This window comes from Grus americana, chromosome 3 (assembly GCF_028858705.1).
Source record: "Grus americana isolate bGruAme1 chromosome 3, bGruAme1.mat, whole genome shotgun sequence".
Taxonomy (NCBI): Eukaryota; Metazoa; Chordata; class Aves; order Gruiformes; family Gruidae; genus Grus; species Grus americana.
This window is the reverse complement of record NC_072854.1, coordinates 2,557,889-2,581,389: the sequence shown is the minus strand read 5'-3', so window position 1 is coordinate 2,581,389 and position 23,501 is coordinate 2,557,889. Positions and strand designations below refer to the sequence as shown.

General features: G+C 41.1%; 1 protein-coding gene across 10 annotated transcripts in view; it reads right to left on the bottom strand.

Annotated features, from left to right (window-relative positions):
• Nucleotides 1-1,015: 1,015 nt before the first annotated feature.
• The window catches only part of HMBOX1 (homeobox containing 1), a 123,289-nt gene continuing 100,803 nt past the window's right edge, over nucleotides 1,016-23,501 (bottom strand). For 7 of the 10 annotated variants that reach the window (XM_054819934.1, XM_054819930.1, XM_054819936.1 and 4 more), the window contains 5 exons: nucleotides 21,444-21,526; nucleotides 19,130-19,225; nucleotides 17,342-17,436; nucleotides 17,002-17,133; nucleotides 1,016-13,619 (listed from right to left, as the gene is read on the bottom strand). In XM_054819934.1, the coding sequence (XP_054675909.1) occupies nucleotides 13,482-13,619; nucleotides 17,002-17,133; nucleotides 17,342-17,436; nucleotides 19,130-19,225; nucleotides 21,444-21,526 (544 nt within the window). In that variant the 3' untranslated portion in view covers nucleotides 1,016-13,481. Of the gene's footprint in view, nucleotides 13,620-17,001; nucleotides 17,134-17,341; nucleotides 17,437-17,673; nucleotides 17,781-19,129; nucleotides 19,226-21,443; nucleotides 21,527-23,501 lie in introns of those variants that run through there. The other 3 variants (XM_054819932.1, XM_054819933.1, XM_054819938.1) reach the window with 3 other exon arrangements.

Here is a 23,501-nt window from a genome sequence, read left to right as displayed (position 1 = left end):
GGAGATTTCTTTCCAGCCGGATTCTGCAGGGCTCTGGACTCCCACCGCTCGGCTGGAGTCGTATGTGCGGAGGGACCGCGGGGAGGGCTCTTTTCTTAAGAGGGAAATGAGGTCTAATCCTATTCCTCCAGCTCACTCTGGAGTCCTGTTACTCACTTAGGCACTTTTTAAATTGACACTAAGAAAAAAAATAAAATTAAAAAAGTACTGCACATATTTCACACTTCCCGGGCTTTCGTCAGCCTTGGGAAGATCATAAAGACCAAGAGGGAGACAGCCAAGGCGATTTGTCAAGAAAATAGTGCTCCCCATGGACACAACTGACTTTTATTTGTCACCCTTTGATAGAACTGCTATTGAACTAAATCTAGTTTAAATTTGTTATTCCTGTATTATCTTTAAGGTAAAAGCCTGTCTTACGGTGGTTCTGTGGCACGATCATCCGCTTCATCACATCGGATCCGACACCTGACTTCAAAGAGACGCGGCGCTCTCCCAGCTGAAGCCAGCAGCAGCGCGCCGAGCGTTTGCACTGGTGAGAGAAGTGCTGCCCGTAACCCTCAAGAACAACTCTGGCAGCAAATTAAGGCTGTTGACGAGATTCGGAAAGACATTACTAACGGTACGGCTAGAGCCAAAAGCAAGGCGAAAGGGTTTTTTGCTTTTGAGTTTGTATTGCAACGGGCGATGAAATCGAAAACCTGTCCCTCTCGAAAGAACAAACAGGGCTCTGACCCCAGAGCAACGAGAAACAAGTCACAAGCTTCAGTTCGGCGCAAGTCTCAAGATGACATCTTAATTTACACAGAAGCCAAAAGAGAAAGAGAAAATTCAGTGGATGCTGCTGAAAGACAGGAAGATCAAAATCCAAACTCTGTTTTCATTGTCATAATCTCTTTGGAAAAGTAATTCCAAGTTTTTCCAATCATCTTCAAATCTAAACCAACTTGAAAAATAATAATAAAAAGCTACTCTGGCTGTAAAAAGTGTTCCCAAGCCCTGGGTGAAAAATAATAATAAAAAGCTACTCTGGCTGTAAAAAGTGTTCCCAAGCCCTGGGTGAATGAAGTACAAGGGGAAACAGTAGGCAGCAAATCCACGCACCCTGTCCCAAACCCTCGCATTAAAAAAGCGGACGACAGCACGCTAACCAAGAAAAACCAACTGCACCAATTAAGACAGCTGCCAACACAAAGTGCAAGCAAGACGAAATAAAATGAAAGAAAAAAAAAAATACCACTACCTTGTCCCTCTCTGTTAACCACGGTCCAACACCTTGGAACCACCTTATTTCACACAAGAGGTTGCAAGTGAAGAACCTGCTGTAAATTGACTGAATTTATCAGCTTTTTTTTTTTTTTTTAATGGTCGGAGTAGACAAAATGTTTCATATTTATATTCTCTGTGGACAATATATATCCAGACTTCAAGTAAGCAATTGATGCAGCACCATCTAATAGGCAAAAGGGGAATGCCTCTTGACTTGGACTAAAGTAGGATTAAAGGAATTAAAAAATAACCATAAATATGCTGCTTGACGGTGTGAAGGTAATAAAGTGCCTGTACAGGGTAAAGAGAAGGAGAAACAAAGAGAAAGCAGGGAGGAACAAAATTAACACCGGAAAAGTCACCTGCGGAAGAGGAGAAAGGGCACGGAGAGTCCTAACAGGAGTGGGAGAGGCAGCGAACAACAAACAGCACAAAGAACCAAAGCGAAGAGATAAACCTGAGCACGCCCGCTGTGTGCAAGACACCTCCAATGAGTCTGTTCAGAAGCACTGCCATATCTAGGATGGAGCTTTGTTTTCCCAAGTAATTTGCTAGAACGTTGTCGAGTATCTGCTGGAGTGCACAGCTCAGTACCAGTCTTCCCAGTAAAAAAAACCAAAAAACCACCACAGTCCAAGAAGTCATTAAAAAAAAAAAATTATACTTAAAAGTTACTATTTCCCTGATTTTCGAATCAAAGTGTCAAAACTGAAATGAGGGAAGGGAAGGGGGCTGCTAACTAACCGTGCTGGAAAAACCCAAGGCCTTTTGGCTAGCAGAAAGCTCGGAATATTTCCTAAGACTGAACCAAATCTAAACCTCTGCGCTACACTGGATTGCTTTTTATCAGGATGGAAATAATATATAGCCATTATTTTGAGACAGTAAGAACAACGGGTTCAGGTCAGAGCACTTCAATATGAGAAAACCACTGGCAAACCAGGTAAAACGGGATTACCGGGGTGTGAAGGAGCTTGGATGAAAGATCAAAGAAGTTCCCTCTGAGAAGAACAGAAATTTGGGAAAATAACGTGCGACAAAATCGGTACCAACAAGAATCAACTTCAGAGGAAAGTGAATGGCTCAGAGCAGTTGGAGGAGGTATAGCTCAAAACACTCGTCTGGAATTCCTTCAAGGAAACACGGGCTCAGTGTAGGAAACAGGAGGAGACATCGGTTTAGCAAGAGGATTCTGGTGGCTGTGATATTTTTTGAAGCACTCTGGCAATTGATGAAAGTATTTGTAAAAACCAGTTGCTTGGGGCACTGCAGCTAGAGGAAATGATCATGACTGATCAAGTTTTTTTTTTTCATGTCGAATGGTTTTCATGTTGAATGTTCTCGGGTAGGAGTAAAAAAAAAACGGCAAGGTCCACTTAACAACTGGAATTCAGGTACCCGAATGTCTAACATAATGAATGGCAACAAAGGATCAGAAATTCGGATTGACCCGGGCTTTTGGTTAGGGGTTTTGTTTGTATATTTTCAAATAAGAACCAAAAATAACAGTTGAACAGAATAATGCCGTTCCAGCGCTACTTTAGCTGCTCAGCACTGACTGGTATGAAAGTATGCATCGCTGTGTCAGCAGAATAGAGACTGAACCTGTAAGATACTGGAGCAAATCTAAGTAATACGGCAGCAAACAGAAACCACCTGGTACCAAAACTACCTTTGTTTGATTCCCATTATGGCAGAAGTACAAAGCGTAAAAAGATATTTATCATACATAACTGGAACCTCACGTGGTTTAGAGACATAAGGCACAATATGTTCTCTGATGGAAAGTCATACTTTTAAAAGAAGTTCTTACTGCAGAGAACCCCTCTAGTACTCAATTCTCTATAAAGTATTAAATACTATGAACAGGTTATAACGGTAAGAGTAGAAGACAAGTCTACCTCTTTGGAATCATAGTTTTACAATTAAGGCCAGAAGGGACCAGTCTATCACCTGCAAGGAGACCCTGAATATTAGATGGCCTCCCGCAATCCTGATGCAAACTCCTTATTCTATTTACTTCATCCAACGGGATGAATGAACCATCCTGCCCTTCCAAATGTAAAAAAAAAAAAATAAATAAATCCCCTAATTGAGAGTGTCTGCCTTTTCCCCATAACTTTTTACAAATTTTACTATTTGTATCCAATGGATTTAGAAACATAAATGGAATCATTATTTTTTTTCTCTCAACACATTTACAAACAACTTCTTAATGTCCATGGATACTTCATTGCCTCTTAACTCCTCATCAGATGCCTCATTTTCAAGCCTACTTGACTGAACTGAATTACTGGCAAATGCAACTTCACGACTGTTTTATTCTTGCTCTGCTACAAACCTCAGCATTAACAAGTGAGTATTGTAGAGATGCAGGGGCAGATTCTCAACTGACGTTAATTCTGATAGCTCTGCAAATGAGTGGATCTGTTCCCTCGTCTCAATAGTATTTCTTTTCTCCAAGCACCTGGAGAAAGAGGACTGTGACTTAAAAGAACTCTAAAGGAAGGAAGAGTTGCAGAATTAAACTGTTAGTGCCCAGCGAGCAGCTGTGTGCCAAGATCTCAATGTCAGCTAAACTGACAGGCAACTACCTCTGCAACAAAGTGAACAAAAGCACGTCTCAAATTCCAGTAACAACTCCTAAACGAACTTTGTAATGCCATATGGTGTGCCACGAAGACACGCTGGCACAAAGAAACATACGTTGGAGATTTCAGAGCATTTCATGAGCGGCTTCAACTATCTCATCAATAAAGCATCCAAGATATTTACCCTTCTCGGGTAGTAGCTACACGTGTTGTGCAATACACCCGGTCTTTCCCAGCAACACGCCTTTGCCATTCTGAACCCACTGTAATTCCGCCTAAACTCAGATCACTCTCCGATACGCAGAAAGGTAAGATGCTCCCGCTGCTACCTTCTACTCCAAAATCGTATCAAACCTTTTGAAGAGAAGAACAGCTTGAATGTGGCAAGGGAGAGCCTATGTCGCTTTGGTCTTGAAAAGATCTGCTTACTTGCCATAGTGCATAAATGCAATGGCTTGCACTCTGGTACAGGAAAAACTGGTCAGTGAGTTGATATTCTGAGTTCCTGGCTCTGGTTAGCTCCTGAAGGGTATTTTCAGTACTGTCACTACAGTCCTGTCAAAGAGAGATAGCAGCAGCTTTATCAGCAGGCAGACTTTAAAAAAAAAAAAAAAAAATATCCAAAGTCAAACATGCTTTGAGGAATGGAATATATGCTTAATATTCTTAATGGAATATATTGGGTGAGAAATATTAATTAATAATTTACTTTCATTATCTCTTTGCCCTCCTTGAGCGATTTGACAGATAAACTTTGTAAGTAAAATGTATTTTTAAATCTCAGATGATGTAAAATATATCTCAGAAGGCTAAAGTCAACCTCTTAATTATAGAGGTGGGTTATTTAAGCTACATATGCCATCTTGCCATAACATGGAAGACTTTAATTAGTTAAAGGAGAAAGGGTGGAGAGAGGAGGATAGGAAGCTGGATTGAGACCAGTGACAGCAGCAAGTTAACGTCTCAAAACGTACATCCTAGAAAAGCAGTTGCTACCATTGCTACTGTGAGCGTAGTACCACAAGCGGCAACCGCGCCGGAAGAACCGAAGTAGCCATGACCCACAGGTCTGTTCTGAACCACAGTGACGTTGGATGAGATTTGCGCAAGTATTCCAGCACCAAGAAGCTGAAAAGTAACTGAAGGATTTAAATAAGAGCCTAAGGAAGTTATGTTCCTAAGTTCTTCTGCAAATCTGTTGGAGTTAGGAACTTGCTAATTTTTCTAAATTTGACTAAGAGTCTCTATGCACATCTTTGCATACCAAAAACCTCCGGAAACCTGTCTGATAAGGAACTACGGCAGGCGAACAGCACTATGCAAAAATACGGTCAAGAAACTTAAGGGCAAAAACGGAGCACAGGCTCTGCAGTGCTCAAGATCGGTCAACAGAGAACGTTTCTCACAAAAAACACAGAATAAAAAGGCACGTAACACCCTACGACAGATGCTTTTTGAGAATCCAGCAACATATCAAGAAAGATTACGATGTTATTTTAGGTCATCACCGTACATCCTCTCCCGTTGTGAATGGCAAGCACGCTGTTCAGTCAACTATCCAGTTGCAGGCTCTTTTGAGATTTCTGAAGAAAAAGGTGAGTTAGCTCGTAACACCACAATGCGCTAACTGCAATGGGAGACAGCAGACAGCTCGAGGCCAATACGGTTCTATATAAACTTGGCAATAACTGCTGATAAGGCTTCCAAACCGAGACACGACGAGGGAGAACTTGCAGTGGCACAGAAGAGCTGGTTACCTTCCCTGCTTGAGGAACCGGGGGCAGGAGCGCAATCGGTACCCTCTGCCTGCGGGCAGGGTAATTCAGCAGAGTACTGGGCCATGGCTGATCTTCCTCAACGCTACAACCGAGTAACAAATCCAGAAGGGCTGAACCAGCACCCTGGGTAATCTGTAATCATGCTGTCACGGAACTAAATGTCCATTTTGTTTCTAAAACTTATCGAGGAGCAATACGTACATGAGCGGGGGGGGGGGCGGGGAACCACTTAAAAGGATGAGAAGCAGCTTTGCATAGAAAACTCAACTCGGTTTCGGTCCCTGCTGTTGTAAGTTACCATTAGGAACAGGTCATTATTTAAGTTTACGAAGTAGTTGTGTTCCAAGTGTCACTAATAACACTGGTATTAAAGAGAATTAGGGGGCGGAAGATCTTCTGTTTTCAATCACAGAAAAGACAGAAATCCTTTTAATTATGACCATGCCAATCCACATCTTTCTAAAGCAGCTAATTACATGTCAGGAGGACACCCAGTCATTCAAAAGAACTGCCATCACTTTTACTGCCATGTTCTTATGCATTTATCCTACCCATCCCAATTACCCGGGCTGCAGTTTGAAAGGATTTAGCAGAAGTGCGCTGGATGTTTTGATCAGCAGAATACACCCGCTTCCATTTAACAGCGGAGGGAAGAGAGGGAATAAATGGCAGCGCGAGCCTCCTGCCAAGCCATCTGAGTGAAAGATGCAGCGTACATGCAGAAACATCAAAGGCCCATTACGCAGTTCACTCCAGTTCAACGGGTTTAGTTCACTCGCGCTTTAGCTGTTGGCCGGAGCGCTCCAAAGCTCACTGGAAAAACGGGGAAGAGCGCAACCTTGCAGCAATCAAACCAATTCGTTCGTTTTCTTGATCAGCCTGATTAAAAGGGGCACTTAAAATACGCTTTGTGAATTTTTCCCCCCCGCACCCAAAATGGCAAATCCTTTTCCACCTCCATGACATAAGCTGTCAATATTATCTCCTGGATACTACACCGCTAAGCACACCGCAGGCATCACGGAGCGTATCTTGAAAAAGCAGAATGCATTTGTTTACTTCTTCCAGCAAGCTCAAGCTAAAGTACGATCTGGATTTTCATAAAGAGAGTGCGACAGAAGAACCTTAACAAAAACAGAGAGTAGTTTGTAGTGATTATTGTAATTGTGCCGATACCATCTTAGCTACAGCATCACCTACGTTCAATGGACGCCTTTGTGAAAACAGGCACGAACAAACAATTCTAGGCTATTTTTAAGTCATAAAACCTAAGACCGAGGTTAGTGATCAACAACTCTTCAGATGTTTGAATTTTTCTCCCCACATCTCTGTTTCACGGGTGCCACTGCCATAACAGTAATTCAATTTAATTTGTAGTTGTTGGACAAAAACCAACATCAAAATGCTGTCATCTTATTGACAGTCCTCAAAACAACCAATTCCACTTTTCTAGTTATAACACATTTCTCACAATGGAGAAAAATAATTTTTGTGTATTTTCAATTCGAGTTTATAGCTGCCATCTCTAGAATGCCTCTTTTTTTCACTAATGTGCCACATCTTTAGTCGGACAGTTTAAACCCCATAAATTAGACAACAGTAATAGACGCTAAAATGAAGGTTTTAGGACCATGCTTTTCAGCTTGCCAAATGCCTGTTGGCCAATAACTGATTCAATATCCTGAGTAAATATCCCAGCTGCAAAAAAGCCCAAGGGGGAATGTTGTATTATGAAATGTCTCTGCAACTCTTCTTGGGAACTGCTAGGTACTTTTTGGTCAGGCCATCAACCTTCCCTTCCAAGAAATCACAGTGAAAACGCCTGACTCTGCAAAACTCCATTAAATTAGTCGGGATCACAATACGACCCGGACTACTGCTACTAACACACACACACCATGTTCAGCTGTCTAATAAGAAAGAACACGTTGGGTCACTGACATGTAACACAGTTTTCAAGACCAATCCTGTGAATAAAGATTCCTGCCAAATGATAAAAGCTACACCAAACTCAAGATTATTGTCTACAAGCTTAAGACTTTGATCAAAATAACATTATCAAGTTAAATAACTTCAAAGAGCATGAGAGCTACTTGGGTGGGAAGCCTTGTCTAAAAGAAAAGCAAAGTTTCTTTCGACAAAAAACCCCCTAGAATTTGCTGGTAATTATCCAATGAACTTGAAAGAAGCTGATGAACGCTGGGGAATGAGGGCTGCACAATGATGTAGCTGGGGTGGGAGGAGGAACATAAACCTTCTGGTAAGAAAATGATTATCTAAAATAAGCAGAATTCCAGGGATAAAGGGGGGGAAAAAAATCTTCTCCTAATAAAGATCCACAGCTCTCAGTGCTACAGGGAAAATCTCATGCTGAATCTTAGTAATTTGCAGAGAAAGGTGTGAATCCAGCTTTGTATCCGTGTTAAGATTGCACACAGGGCAATGACATCCTCCGTTAAGTGCTTTAGGGGCAGTGGTTTTGAGGTTTGAAAACTCTTATACCAATTTTGCTGGGCTTATCTATATCAAAAATAAAGAACTGTTTGCTCATGAAACCCAGTTCCAACCACCACATGTCTTGGTGACTTGACGACTCTGGGGGAAACAACATTTTCATTTTACTTCTTTGCAAGCAGCATCTCACTGCGAGGGAAAATTTTTATACCGCGTAGGGGAACTCAAAATCTTGGTGAACTCATCTCCACGTTCGTATGCACCTTGAAGGCAAAAAATAACACTTGGGAGTCTAAGTGACCCCATGGCAGTCCATATTGGCAAACATCGTTGTGATTTCTCTTCAAAATAACATCCAACTCAGAGGTAAAGTCTGCCTAGTGAAGTATCCTTTTTTTTTTTTCCCTAGCAGTTGCCAACAGCAAACACGTACGGAAAGAAAAGGAGGATCCAAGCGAGTATAATGTGACTCTTTCCCAGTCATACCCTCTCAGCTTCTGATAATCACCAATTAATGAATTACTGAACCAAAAATTTCTAGCTTATCGTAGAAGTCACCAGTGGGCCTAAGTTAGCTACAATTTTTCCTGTAATATGTTCAGCTCTGTGAAATTTTTCAAGTCTGCACTCACAGCAGCAAGACAACGATAAATCCTCACAAACGAAGGCAAAAACTGATCTACAGCACAAATGTTACGAAAACATGGAAAACTTACCAGTCTGATGTTGAGCAATGAAACAAACAGAATAATTCAAATATCCCTGAAGAACTGTGTAAACAGAGCAAATAATTAATGAAATTTATTACTTATGGCTTGATTGGAACCTGGAGCCAGACCCTGCAAATAAAGCTCCCCTCTATTAGGAGAATAGGAAAGAGAACTTTTTATCAATACCAAAACAGGAAAAAAAAAAGCCAACGGCAAATGAAGAGAATTTCTTTAAACAACTCAACATGTATAGATCAGAACTAGGAAACACTTCAACCTGAGCAGGTTTGTACAGAATCATACAATAACTGAGGTCAGATGAGGCCTTTGGAGGTCTCTAGTCCAACCATGTCCAGTTGAGTTTTGAATATCCCCAAAGATGGGGCTTCCACTGCTATTCTACGGTTCTGGGGCCACTATGAAAATATTTCTCTTTATATTCATCTGGGATTTTCCTTAATGCAACTTGAACCCGCTGCCCCTCACCTTTTTGCTATGCACCTCTGAGAAGAACCTGGCTTCGTCTTCTCTAAACCCGCCCATTAAGACAGCTGAAGAACAAAACACAAGATGCCCCCAGAGCCAGTCCGAACAAACCCAGCTCTCGCAAACTCTCACCACATGACATGTGCTCCAGCCCTCTCATCTCAGCAGCCCTACAACGGACTCACTCCTGCCCAACACTGCACACAGTACTCCAGATGTGGTCCCTCAAGTGATGAAGAGGGGACTAATCACTTTCCTTGACCTGCTGAAGGCTCTTCTTAATGAGAGTCCTCAACTGCTGCAAGGGTGCACTGCTGACTCACGACCAACTTGGTCACACCCAACATATGAATAATGGGATTACACTGTAAGAATGTTTATAGAGTATTTAGAAGATGTCTCTATAAAATGCTAGAGCATCAACAAATAACATGTCTACTCATTGCTATGTCGACTTACTTTTATCATCTCAAAATGCTTTCGCAAACGCCTGGGATCTCAGACTTCAGGAAAAAGTTGGGGGAATTGGAAAAAAAAACCAACCAACCAACAAAAAACTCAAAACAACCCAAAAAAGAAGTGGAGGTAGAAATTGTTGTTTTAAGAAGACGGTGAGAGAGAACAACTCAAGTATAAGGACTTTAAGAGCGACAAAGTAACAGTCAAAACTTACTCTACAAAGTTAGCCCGTCACAGAAGAGAAGCATCTTAAATAATTTCTTCTCTATTCACAGAACAAAAAGGTAGATCTAGTCTGCCACCAGATCCACTTCAAGGGAACCCACATGAGAACAAATTGCAGTAATTCCAGATTGGCTACAACAAATTGCAACTGAATTGCAAAGCTACAAAAATGAGGCATAATTTTCAAGAAAATCCAGAGACAGAAAGACAAAGACGACTCCCGTATTGCGCAAAACACCCTAGAACAAAGGCTAAATTCCAGGACACACTCTCCACCAATTCTTTCACTTACTCCAGATCACATACACGTCTCCTGATATCATCACACCAGTGTCTATTTCATTTTAGCTAATTCACATCAAACCCAAAAGTTATTAGTAGCTGCAAATTGTTCATTGTGAACTTTCAGAATAAAGGAAATAAACTGCCACGAGCGTCCTGGTAAGAGCTGAAGTCTTACTCTTTCCTCGTACCTCTCGATGGTCAAAGAAAAGCCAAAATAGACAGGAGCAACCCAAAAACCGACACCATGGAACTAAAGTGTCCGATTCCCCAGTTTAAGTCATTTATTTTCTCTGGTGAGAAGATGGTGTTTACCAGGAAGCTACAAGACAAGGAGGATCTGCCAATCTCCAGTTGCTCACAAGGGGTTTAACTGTTTAACCTTCAGATAGAGTAGTGATGCACGATGAGACCAGCAGCTACCTGACAGTGACAAACAGAATTAAGACCAGATTATTCTACATTAGACGGTACAGACGTACAATTTTAGTGGTGTTCCTTTAATCCTCCGTCACGTGAACCCACAATCAGGATACACCTATAATCAGGATACAGAAGTTGTAGTACTATTTTTGTTCTTCCCTATTGTTTTAAAAAGCCAATGCTTGAAACAATGACTTTTTTTTTTTTAAAAAAAGATGGTATAGTAAGCAATATTTCTTTTAAAATTGCAGCTGTCCAACAGTTTGAGTCTGTTCTTTTTAAAATGAAACAGCCAGAACAAATGGTGGTGGCAAGCCCAACATAAAGAGGCCATCGATTATTAAAATCTCCTTACTATAAATCGTGGATGTTGCTTGTCAGCTTGGTGTGTGACTGTAGTATGAATAAGTAGGTAAAATTCCACTAAGGCTATAGTTTGCTCGATCATTCCGCTGTGCAAAAATAGAAATAAAAGCTCTCCCCGTCCTTTCACTCCTTAGTACCAAAACATTCATACACGCATTAAGAAAAAAACTGCAATGGTCACTGATCCAATTCCTTTCTTTCCTGAGTCTGCCCTGATGCTACTTATGAATTTGCCTACTCAAGAAATGCAATAAAACAGAAAAAAAGACGGCTTCATTCTGCTTCAGCGATCTAGATCTAAGGAAAGCACATAAATTTTCCAATGAAATCCATAAATGAAAGACGAGGCCAAGCCCTACCTATCTATCCTCAAAGTTGCAGAGACAATGAGGTGCCAAGTCTGTGCCCTCTGAAAGCACAAAATCTCCTCCGCACTTACCTAAGCAATTTTCACAAGATTAACAGATGTAAAGATGATCTAGTTAGCCTATGCCTTGGAGGGGTTTAGGCTGGCTTAAAACTCACCGAGGAGCCACGTTGTAGGAGTTCGCAATGCCATCTGATAGTTAAGCATGAGGAAGGGATGAGAACAAGCCAAGTAACAGCAACTTCCCTTGATTGCCTCCACCTTCAGAAGCGGAGGGGAGAAAAGGGAAACCCAACCTTCAGACTAAGCCGTTTTCCCCTTTTTAAACTATTCCCATATAAACAGGGAAGGTAAAAAATGGAATGTTGTGAAAACGCTATGCAAATTTTTACGTATCTATATACAAAAATTTACATAGGTTTTTTATTTTTATTTTGAATGTAACACAGTCCTGCCCGTCTCTAACACTTCCCGTGCTGTTTCCATTGAAATGTTTCCTCTTACCGGCAGCAACATATCATTTTATCAGGATGCCAGGAGATCATTTCCACACAATGCCAGCAGATGTAATTTTCTTAGATGCACACACAGTTCATCATTTAGATACTAGATGACAAGGTGATCGCAGGGTGACTCTGTAATGCAAGTTTGCTGTTTGGTATTTTGAATTCTCAAATGATAAAAAAAAGACTTATCAAATATAAATATCTTTAAGAAAAAAGTAACAAAAGTGCTACATATGATCAAGGAAAACAATTCCATTAGTTTCTGCTACTTAAAGTAGGTTTGCTTTACAAATATTACCACATCCATTATCAGTATGGCTTCCAATTATTAATTAAATTGCTCGTAGCAGTATAGCTTTCTCACATCTTAACAAGGACAGAGTAAAGAGAACACAAAACATTCATACCCCATTTCTCAGGTAAGAGATCCTCCTGCCTTTAAACAAACAAACAAAAAAAGTTCGTATTTAGGAGAATATTTACGCTACGATGGTTATCTAGCAAAGGTCAGCTGCAAAAGTTCTCCAATAACCTTTCAGGCTAGTCAGGACGTAGGCGTTAGTTACACAGACGTGTAAAAATCCACTCACCCATTTTATGACCTTAATACCTTCCTGGAAAACATTGCTTTTGAAAAGTGGCAAAGTGGAGAGGGGAGGAGGGTGGGGACAGAAAAGGCGAGAGGAAGAAGAAAAGGTGAAATTGTTAATGACAGATCAATAGAGTCTAGACCTCTTCTGAGCAGGCACTGCTAGCCATGCCAAATAACGAATAGTGGTTTTGAGAAGTGGACTGTTGTCCATTAGACATTCAGCTCATTTTTCGTATGATCCCAAGGCTGGGCTTCAAACATGGTCCCAGAGGCAGAAGGCAGTACTCATCCACTAAGCCACGCAGCTCGTGAGAGTAGAGGATGTCTGTGTTGAATATGTGAACATCAACCGAAATATGTGAATGTGTTTCCAATGGACATTCTCAGCACAGCACCCAAAAGTATATCGAGTCACTGTATGACCAGTGAGGCACGGCTTATTGCAGCTGGAAATCATTTATTCCCATGCTGAAGTGGGGTTTCTAGTGTTCTTTTTACTCTCTGCTGATACTCCCGATCTGGTGTCCATCGACCCTGTGCCACTACCTCAGCTTGCATCCTTTCAGTCTCAGAGAAGGAAAAGCGTACAGACTAGGGGGTTTTTTAACACGATCTCTAAGGGTATCCAAGATTTTTAAGTGTAGCCTAAGACTTGTAATTGAGGGCTGTCTAAAATACCTGGAAGCACTTTGAATGCTAAGACAGAGCAGCAAGATTTTTCTAGCCACTGGGGCTGGGAGAGGGAGGTTGGTTGGTTGATTGATTATTTATTGGGAATTAATACTGAGAGAGTATATGCAAAGGCTGAGGGCACCATGCCATCTTCACAGAACAAGACCCTAACAGCTAACTGACGTACAAGAAACTGCAAAGTTATACTGTAAGAACACATATTAAGGACCGAGGAAAGTCTGCTAAGGTGCTACGTCTAAAACTAAGTTACTTCTTGCTTTGACCCTCCCCTTTCTTTGTATCAGTCGTCGTCTAGAGCCTCTGTCTTGATCTCGTTGGCTCCTTGCCGGGCCAATGCCAAGATGGTGTGGTTTACCGCTGCCATTTCCACGGCTAATGAAATGGGGTCTTGATGGTCACTATGGCTAGTGCTGTCATCCTGTGCATGCGGAAAGGAGAAGAGAGAAGCATTGTTACTCCACAAGTAGAAAACCAGCAGATAAAACTAGTGTGTAAAGTAACGGACTAGGGGCAGCGAATTGCACATTCGTTACAGGGGTAGAAAGCGAAAGGAATTTACAAAATTGATTTAGGCCTGATTTCCCTCACTGTGCAGACAAAGGTAAGCAAGGCAAGGGGTGGCGTACCCAATTTTCCAGAGAGAAATTTGAGGGGCATTGGGCGATATTCTGAGGAAAATATTAAATTATAAAGATAAAAGTGATACACAAGGCATGTCAGGAAACCAAACTAAGATAGGAATCATTATGCACCGCACAAATTCATGCTACGCTTGCATTTTGCATAGACAGCTGTGGTCATCCCATCTAAAGAGGACACAACAGAGCTAGAAAAGGTAGAGAGAGCGGCAACCCAGGGGAAGAGAGGCAGGGGAGAGGCGAAACGGACCCAGGTTCTTCAGTTTGGAAAAGAAACGGCTGATGGTTGATATGGTAAATGTTTATTACAAATAATTAGTAAATAGAGAACAATTGTTTGTGGCTTCTCATGATGTAATAAGGGCACTCATTGGAATGATAATATATTCCAAAGCAGCAACGGGAAGCACTGCTTCACTTATCACGGCGCAGTTGTGGGATTCACTGGTTTTTAGATCAGATGAAAGCACAAACAGCTTTAGAAGGCAGGGGGTAGACAAGTCCAGGGAAAATTCGCCTACTAGAAACCATCGAAACTGAAAGCAGATACACTGCCTGGCTCAGGAAGCCTCTCAAAGCTACTGACTTCCAGAAGCTGGAAGCTCCTATAATAAAATCATTCTAGATATTCCTTAACAATACTTTTTCTTTAAATACTGCTATTGACTTCACTCAGAAGCGGGATACAAACCTAGCCTGACCCTTGGTGTGAGCCGGTATCCTGTGGAGACATTGAATTCACACAGGTACAGGGAAAAAAGATGCCAAAAAACTCCTAGACTGCAAAGAAAACCAGTGCAATGGTTTTAGGGGACTGGAACCACTGTAATTCAAATATGCAAGTGCAGATACTTCCAGGTTCTCCAGTCCACTGAACTACTCTGTATTTCCTTATTTTCTAAAAAGCAAAGCTTCCCAGCTGTAAGAGGACCACTGTGGGGATGGCTGTGATGGCTGGCAAGCAAAATTCATCCAGAGACACTGCGGTGCTACAGGACTGCAGTTAAAACTTTTAAAACTTTTAAAGCCAACGAACACCAAGGGCTCCCTTCTACAGGTGCACAACGGCCATACAATAGCAGACCTAAAAGTCTGACAATTTTAGCATAAATTTTATAGCGAGTCGTACGTGTTTATCGGTCTGCATCAGAAGTAGGGCCTGGATTTGAATGATAGGAAGGAGAACCAGCAATATCCGCTCTCTAATCCCATCTGTCAAATAAATTCTTCTGGGACATTGGGCAAAATTGTGGTGTTTTCCCATCTTTAAAATGGGGTACTAATAGTTACCGCACCATGATCTCGCCTTTTTATATTTTTTTTTCATTTACAGAAAGGATATAATAAACATTTATCAGTCTTCCAACAGCCTTGAAGTGATGAACTTTTTAAATTTAAAATTTAAAATGCGTATTACGCCTTTCTAAATTAAGATGACTGGTGGCAAACATGGAGGGTGACAGAAAAACCAGGATTTGATAAAATCCTAAGGTTATTTAAAGGAATGCATTAATTTACAACAAATGTCAGGCAAATATTGTGATGTGCACACACTCTAAGGGCCTCTCAGTAATCTTTACCACGGTAAGAATTACAAAGTCCTGACTTCTGGAGTTTTAGGCGTTTCATTGGTATTTGGATGAACTTTGTGTTTTAAAGTTTACTAGAGTTTAAGTGTCACTGTAGAAAACAGAATTTATGGGTTTAACAGCTAAGGGATGTTAAACGGTCATCAGGAGAGCTTGCCATTTAATCCGCTTCGCTGCTAATGCCTAATTATACTTCACAGAGGAGCCCAGCTAGATTACTGAGAAATGTAATTTTTAAGGCCTCTAAACAAAGGTCTTTAAATTTTAATAACCAATTTAGTTCTCTTTTCAAAGTATTCTGAATAACACACATAAGAAAAACATAGTTTGGGAGTCTACATAACACTTCATCTCAGTATTCAGGTCCTGTATCTGACCGACAAGGAATCCTCTGTGCTCGGCAGCAATTTCAAAATATTTTATACCAGTCAGAGAGCAGCCTCTCATCATCTAGAGCTAGGGAGGTTGGTTCCACCAAATCTGCCGGTGATGACCTATAAAAAGGGCCTTAATACCCATCAGAAGCAGAGCGGCTGGGAATGCTTCTGCCAGATATCCGTCGTACTGGGCCACAGCCAAACCTGCCAGGGACTCATTCCAGGACGCTCAGTTGCTATTACGCTCCATCTTTATAGAGGGAGACCTACCTATTTCTCCCAAACGAGTCAATTAAAAGCGACCTGCCCACCCCAGATGTTGGGTGGAGCGCAGAACACAGCTCCTATCCAAACTAGAACCAAGGATGTGAGCTGTTCAACAAATCCACTGGTTACAAGCACACAGAGCCCTGAGGGGTTTTGGCCAACTGACACCTGAAGGAAAATTGGGAAGGGGATGCAATACCTGTCAGGAAGGTGTGTGAAGGAAGGGTCACCAACTTTAGGGTAGGTGAGGGCTCAGAGTGCGGGAAGGGGTATTCTTTTGCTAGAGAATTTAAAAAAGAAGTTGCTGTCAAGGGTTAAAAATAACCAAGAAAAATAGAGAATAGGTAAGAGTTAAAATGCAAAAAGAAAAAAAAAAAGACAGATAATATGTAAACAATCCAAATAGTGGCACATCGTTGCAGAACAATATGAAACAGGTACAGGGCCAAATAAATGTCAAACTTTATTTAGTGAACTCCTTTCCCCCCACCCTTCACCCTTTGTCTGTCAGTGCCTTAGGGACTGATCCTGAGACGCTCCTGAAAAGCACTCCCACGGACAAACAGGGAGCTCAGCACCTTACAGGAGGGCGCTCAGTGTCTTCCTGGGCAAGGCTGAGAAAAGGGATTATAAGAAATGGCAGGGGCTTACTGCTGTACTTGTCTGGGTGCCAGGTAAGAAACTCACAGTAGCTGTAGCACAGGCTATAACGGAGACATTTCTTGCAGAAAGAAATAGTAAGTGCAAGAGGAACACACATGCCTAGTTTTGCACGGAAGCATGTCGGTGCCTGATATATAGGAGCAACTGTTAAAGACCTGTACATCCTTTCTTGAGGGTGGATAACTAGAACGGTGCCAGGGGTAAGGAGAGCGCAAGTTACGCATGGTGCACTGGGTGAGTTAACACTCTCCTAACATTTTTCATACATTGCGTGTGGCGTGAATGGTGTAACTTGCTTGTTTGGAGCAGATCCTCCTGTCTTCTTCTACCTTCTCTGCTTCTCTGCCTCCCTCTGAACATCTTCCCTCCTCCTCCCCATTGCGTACTTGCCAAGTGTCCTGTTGTATGACAATAAATCCATGTGGGTGAATACTGGTTGCTCAACACATTCAAACAGGGGAGCTGTGCTCTTCCACTTTCCCCATTACAATTACATAAAAGTAAAACAAAAACAAAAGACATCTGATTTGCGAGAGGTAGAGGGCCTCTTCATGTGTCGCATGAACTCTCTCGTTTTGGGCCACGCAGCGCAGCCACGATGCTTACCTGCTCTGAGTAGTCATTGCCATCAACGTCGTCACTGTTGGAATGACCTCCTGGACTCTGTACATCTATTCCATGGCTCTCCAGGATTGCTGCTTCTTCGAAAAAAGCAAATGGATCCCTAATTTATCTGATGCATTAGAGTAATTAAAAGTAACTACTTTTTTTCAAGATGTTAGAGTAACTGGAAGAACAGAGTTAGTTCTTAGACTCTTCCTCTTCGCTCTCCAGTATTTGGGAAGGTAGCACATGTACAGATACTGGTTTGCCTGAAATCCTTCCCTGCCAACTAACAGACTTGTTTGCAAGTAAGAATCCTTGTTTTCCAGCCAGTCCTATTAGAAATTAGCTTAATTTCTAAGGCACTGGAGTGGCAAAGGCATTCCCTGTAGATCTTCCCACATAGTTTGGACTGGCAGGACTTGAGGGGGGCGGGGAGTGTCTGAAAATAGATGGAGAAATTTTTTAAAGCACTTAAGGGATTTAAAAACATACATATCTTCATCTTCCAGTAGGATCCATGCATCTAAAGCTCCCTTTGGCTCTTTTTAATCTCTTTCCAACCCTCCTCCCCATCCAGCACAGATACAGCTATAACTCTGTCCACCTTGGACTTTGCTTTGCTCTCCCCCCAGCCCTTCGCCAGATCGGTTTCATTCTTAAAAATATAAGTGTAGGTTAAATTTCAGTAACACATTACGTGATGTAAAAAGAAATCTGTCTTATTCACAATAAGAAAAGAAAGAAGCAGACAGCAAACATTTGACATAGCAGACAGCATAACGTTTGACGTTTACAAAAATAGTGGTTAACAGGCAGGTATGGATCTCTCTCTACATACTATGCAGAATTATGTTTGCAGTATCTAAGTGAGTGCATAACATCTTGCATGCACTGCAGAAGTTTGTCAAATCCTGGCCACTAACGTGAGTTTATTCTCATTAGAATGTGTTATGCTTAGGTCTACTTCTTACAAGTTCAGAGTCACCTCTAATTTCCTTACGATCACCTACTCACGCAAAGAACCTACAGGGCTAACTCTGAAGTGATTTTTGTTTAATCCTGATCATCAAGAAAAATTATTACTATGTTCCAGCCACTTGTCACTGTGCAACCCCTTGGAAAAAAAATAAGGAGCGCAGATGTAAGCAGAATAAGCAGTTGGCTTGCAGAACCTTTGGTCCTAATGGCTGTATCTGAGATGTAAAACAACTCATCTGGACTCTTAGATCCCTGTGGGGTCTCGGGGATGGCAGTAAGACAGACACCCACAGGTTTTGGCTGAAAAAACAAGGACATTTCAGTGGAACACAGACACAAGGAAAACTTACAACCAGATAAAAGCTCTTCACAACAGCCACTTCTCATTTAAACGGCATGCTAAGGTTGTGAACTCACAATCGTCTCAATCTCCCTTATTTCCAATGCAGATATTTTGAGGGTTTATGTTAGGTTTTATTTTGGGTACCCAAAGGAGCCTGAGCATAGGGAAATATGATTCTCCTTCCGCCAACAGAATTCTCACTTTGGTTTTTAAACCTGATCTTCCAGTAAAACTTCATAACTGCATCATTTTTCCTGCACTGATGATGGAATTCCATCAATTAAATTCCTACTCGTATTTCAGAAAAAATCTGGAACAATAAGAGACTAATTTTAAAAATTGCTCCACATTTCTATTAAGAACGTCAGAACCTCAAGTATTTTCATTAGTACAATCTTACGTAATTTCCATCTCTCCTGAGTAAGTCTATGTACTAAACCTTGAAAACAGGCTCTCTGATACATTACCGATATTGGCTCTTCTCTTGATTTCCTTCCTTCTGTTGGCAAACCAATTGTACACTTTAAGGGAGGTAACTCGCTCCAAATCCGATAACTTTTTTCCTATGAAAGTAATGGGGAAATAGAAAACACAGCATTGTTACTCACTGGTTCCAGAGGTAGGCAAAAGACCCTCACACATGTGATAAACCCCTGAAATACTGACAGCACTGCAAAGTTATTATAGCTGAGAATAAAGAATTTTATATGAATCAAAGTACTGTGCCCAGATGCTATAGTAACAAATGCCAAATATCTCTCTAAAAACAAAGTAGCCTTTCTTCTTTTTTAAAAAAAACCCTGAAATACTGGAATTTCTTTGCAGCTTCAATTAACTAAATCCAGAGCCACGGGAGAACAGAGGGCTGCTTTTCTAGTTCAAGCACAAAACCGAGATTCAAAAAACTCAAATTCAATTCACAGCCCTGCCACAAATCGCATACCCTTGGGCTAGTTCTCTTACTATGTGCCGCGAGGATATAGTTCAATGACGGTGTTTTCTTCAGCAGCAAAACAAATGAAGAAATTTTATGTCATCCCCTCCAATCTGCTTTCCTTCCTCTCAACCACCAGCCGCTGTCGTGCTCCCGCAGTGCTAATCACACCCTCCCAATTACGCCGGGACACTTCCGATCTTTTGGGAGAATGGGGGTGGATGTTGGAAACCAGATCACCGGAGTTTTACACTTTAAATTTTACAGTTAAATCAGAAAAAAAAAAAAAAAAATCCCATCAACACCAGGCAGCTACAGGAAACAATGCCTTTTTCTGATCACCTGCATAAAAGAGGGAAAACTGGAGGGATTCAGCATTGCAAGTGGAAACCTCTTCAGTTGGCCTTGACCCTATATAAAACATTCAATGTAGCTGCATCCTCAGTCCTCTTCAGGCTACACGGGGATGAGACTCCCCTGCTTCAGATTGTTTCTCAAAGTTTATTTATTCAGCATTCAAAATATTCATGTAATTGCAGCAATCTGCCAACTTAAATAAATAAGGAGAGATGAGACGAGTGAAAGAAAGAAAAATCTGAAAATAGATAGCTACGCTGTTTCCTAATGCTTTGCATCAGTACCACTCATAATATTTTACCAACCCTGAGACACAGTGTTTAAGCAGTTTGGTCCAAGTTGCTCAAGCAGCCAGAGGCACAGCCAGGAATAAAATCCTAACCTCTCTGGTGCTCTACCCGATAGATCATTCTGCTTCCACAATGAAAAGACAAGAGGCAACACAGAGAAGATGCAACAAAGGAAATTTTGACTAGGTATTAAGAAAAAGTATTTTGCCACGAGAGTGCTCAACATCGTGGAACAGGGGCCCAGAGGCAGGAAGAACTCCGGTTTTGGAGATATTCAAAGCTTAACAAGGTTCTGCCTGACCAGATGATCTCCAGAGGTCACTTCCAGCCTAAATTGCTCTAGGATTCTGTGCTATCCTGCGACTGTGCCCAGGTTCAGGAGTCATGCCTTAGCTTCCTTTTGCATTCATTTTTATTCTGGTTATATAACATCTAAACATATCCAAAATACAAGTTCTGAAAACCATGTAAGTGTTTGGTTAGCAAAACTAAGCAAAGGCAGGTGCATCCACTAATACTACACTGAATATTCACGCTCTTCTCCCAAGTACGACTTCTCCAGGAACAGGGAAAATGGGACTTGTTGACCCAACTACAAGGTTCTCCATTAATACACAGATTCTAATACAAGATCCCTGTCTAGAAGCTGTAGAGAAAAATGAAAGACAGGAAAGCTGTGCTCCTTACTCCTCCGAGGACCTGCTGTTATGATCTCCAGCAAGCCTCAGTCTGTGAACCTAACATTGCCCATCTGTAAAACAGAACCAGTAAAAGCCACTTTTTGTGGAGTGTAATAAAATTCTCAGATCACTACTGAGTGCTTATAGAAGTCCTTTGAAATAAGTGAACGCAAAAAATGAAAACCTTTCATACATGTTTATTTTCTTAGCAATGCCATTCACAAAGCTATATAAGTGAAATGTTCAGATGCACAACTTGTACTTCGTATCTCAACTGATGGGAATTTAAGTTTCAGACATCAGCATTTAGGTTTGAAAATTGCATTGACTGTCATGCTCATCCAAGTACGGCAGCTCTGAACAACACGAGTTATAGAATGCTCAAGAAGAAACCTACTACTAGTTGAGAGCACTACATTTGTTAGTAACAGTCACAAAATGGGATTTGCTGAATTTAGCAGGAGATGTTGAAATCTAATTGCAATTGCCTTTGGAAAGGACACCACGATCAGCTCCTCACCTGGTTTTTGTATAACTGCATTACAGGCGTTTGCAATTTCTTCTCTCTTTGCCTCGTCTGGATATTGATTCTCATTGAAGTAACTGCAAGGAGAAAAAAAAAAGAAGGGTATTTTTTCAGAAATCAGAGCATGAATGCTTCAAAGCAGCTTCACTAAAAGATGTCAACTGCTAGTTTATGTAACACTTTTACAGACATAATACAGACACAGTAAATTTTATGTAAACCTGTATACGTGTAAGGTATTATCGGCATGCACTCGGATCCACACAGACTGGCTAAACCTTCCCAAACGCCTCGGCATTCGGAATATTGTACTGGGAGATACAACAAAGTAGACAACGCCACGACTATCAGAGTTAAGACTGTCAAGTGAAGCATCGTGTCAGAAGACATCGTAGGCCATGCCTCCGCCTTTTTTTATTATCATTTACTTATCTTTTTTTCCTGACATAGCCCCAGCTTAGCCAGTGTCCTACTAATGAAGGAGCTGTTCAAGATCCCTGGGTTAATATATACACACATACACGCATATATACTTTTATATATTGTGCGCACACACAGAAATATTGTGGACTTTAGACAGATATGGTATGAAGATTGTACAGACAAAATTACACAGTAATACAGTAAGACTTCTAGAGTCAGACTAGTGTGGGTTTTATAAAAATCACAACTTCAAAATTTTAAATCTTCCCCGGAACAACATATTGAGTATAGCATATTTTAACAGTATTTTTTGCAGAATGATTGTGATTTTATTGTACTTTATATGAAGCAAACATCCCATAAAAGTTAAATGAAGTAAAAGAGAAAACAGTTTAAGTGCTTTACAAATTTTAATGAACTGATTTACATTCTACAGAGCTTATCAGATTTGCATTAAAACCAACAAAAAGTCCTGTTTACTTCAATCGACTCTGATAAGCATGCCATAAGCAGGGACTACAACATTTTTTCCGTAGATTGTCCGTAATACACAATCTTAAGAATTCTTTGATCAACTTTGATCAGCATCAAGTTCAGCTGTTGGGACAGCTGCTCTGTATTTGAAAGGAAGATATTAATTGTAGATCATTTGGTAGTGGGAGAGTTAGGCATATTTAGGCAATTATTATTTTCCATGGTTGTATTTCTCCTCCGGTGGATCGGCCCCGGTTAATTTATACGGAAACCTGGATTCTGTTCCATACAGCAATTCCTTCTGTCCAACCTTCTTTTGAAAAAGAGGTACTAATGCAGATCTCACTATTTCACTTCCAGTTTATTTCTGTTCACTGTAAATACAGATTTTGAACATTCAGTTTGAATTTTAGGTACTGCTTCTTCATCCCATTGTTTACAGCGTCACTTACTGTTGCAGCTATGCCCACAAACGCAGTCCAATTTCAAAGTTGCTACTCGTTGACTAAGAGAAATCACACATTAGCACAGCTAGTTCCACTGCTAACGTGCTTCCACTTGATTTGCTAGCTCAGAGAGCAAACAAAACCTCAGAAATAGCTCCATCTTCACTAAGTGAAGGGCAGCCTATGCCTGCACTACCAATTTGGGCTTTGCAGGAAATCACATTTACACGTAACCATCTACTGCTTCTTCCCTGGACTTCATAAATTGCTCTTATGAAGTAAATCCAGAGAGACCGACCATAACTGCAATTCCCACTTGAACCTACTCTGAAAACAGCTGAGATATTTGCCATTAGATCTGAAGAGGAGGACACCTGGTTACACTTACTTTCTGAGAAGCTTTAAGTACATAGCACTGTCAACTCTGGCACCAGCAGAACACTCCTTGAGTTGTCAGCAAGAGATCTTCTTTCCCCCCACCCCGCCTCCAGTGGTATCCCCAGTCTCTGGGGATGGCATTTTTAAAATTCATTCTGTCCTCTTCCAGACATATCATCCTTGCTATCATTTAAAGTGATATGTACGTCTTTGTACATTCTGTTCAAAGGGGTCGTGTTCTGTACAAAGTTTTTTCCAAGCTCTTCACTCTCCAAAAAGAGACTAGAAAATGCATTTTCTAGTAGTTAGCGATGGATGCAGAAGCTCAGGA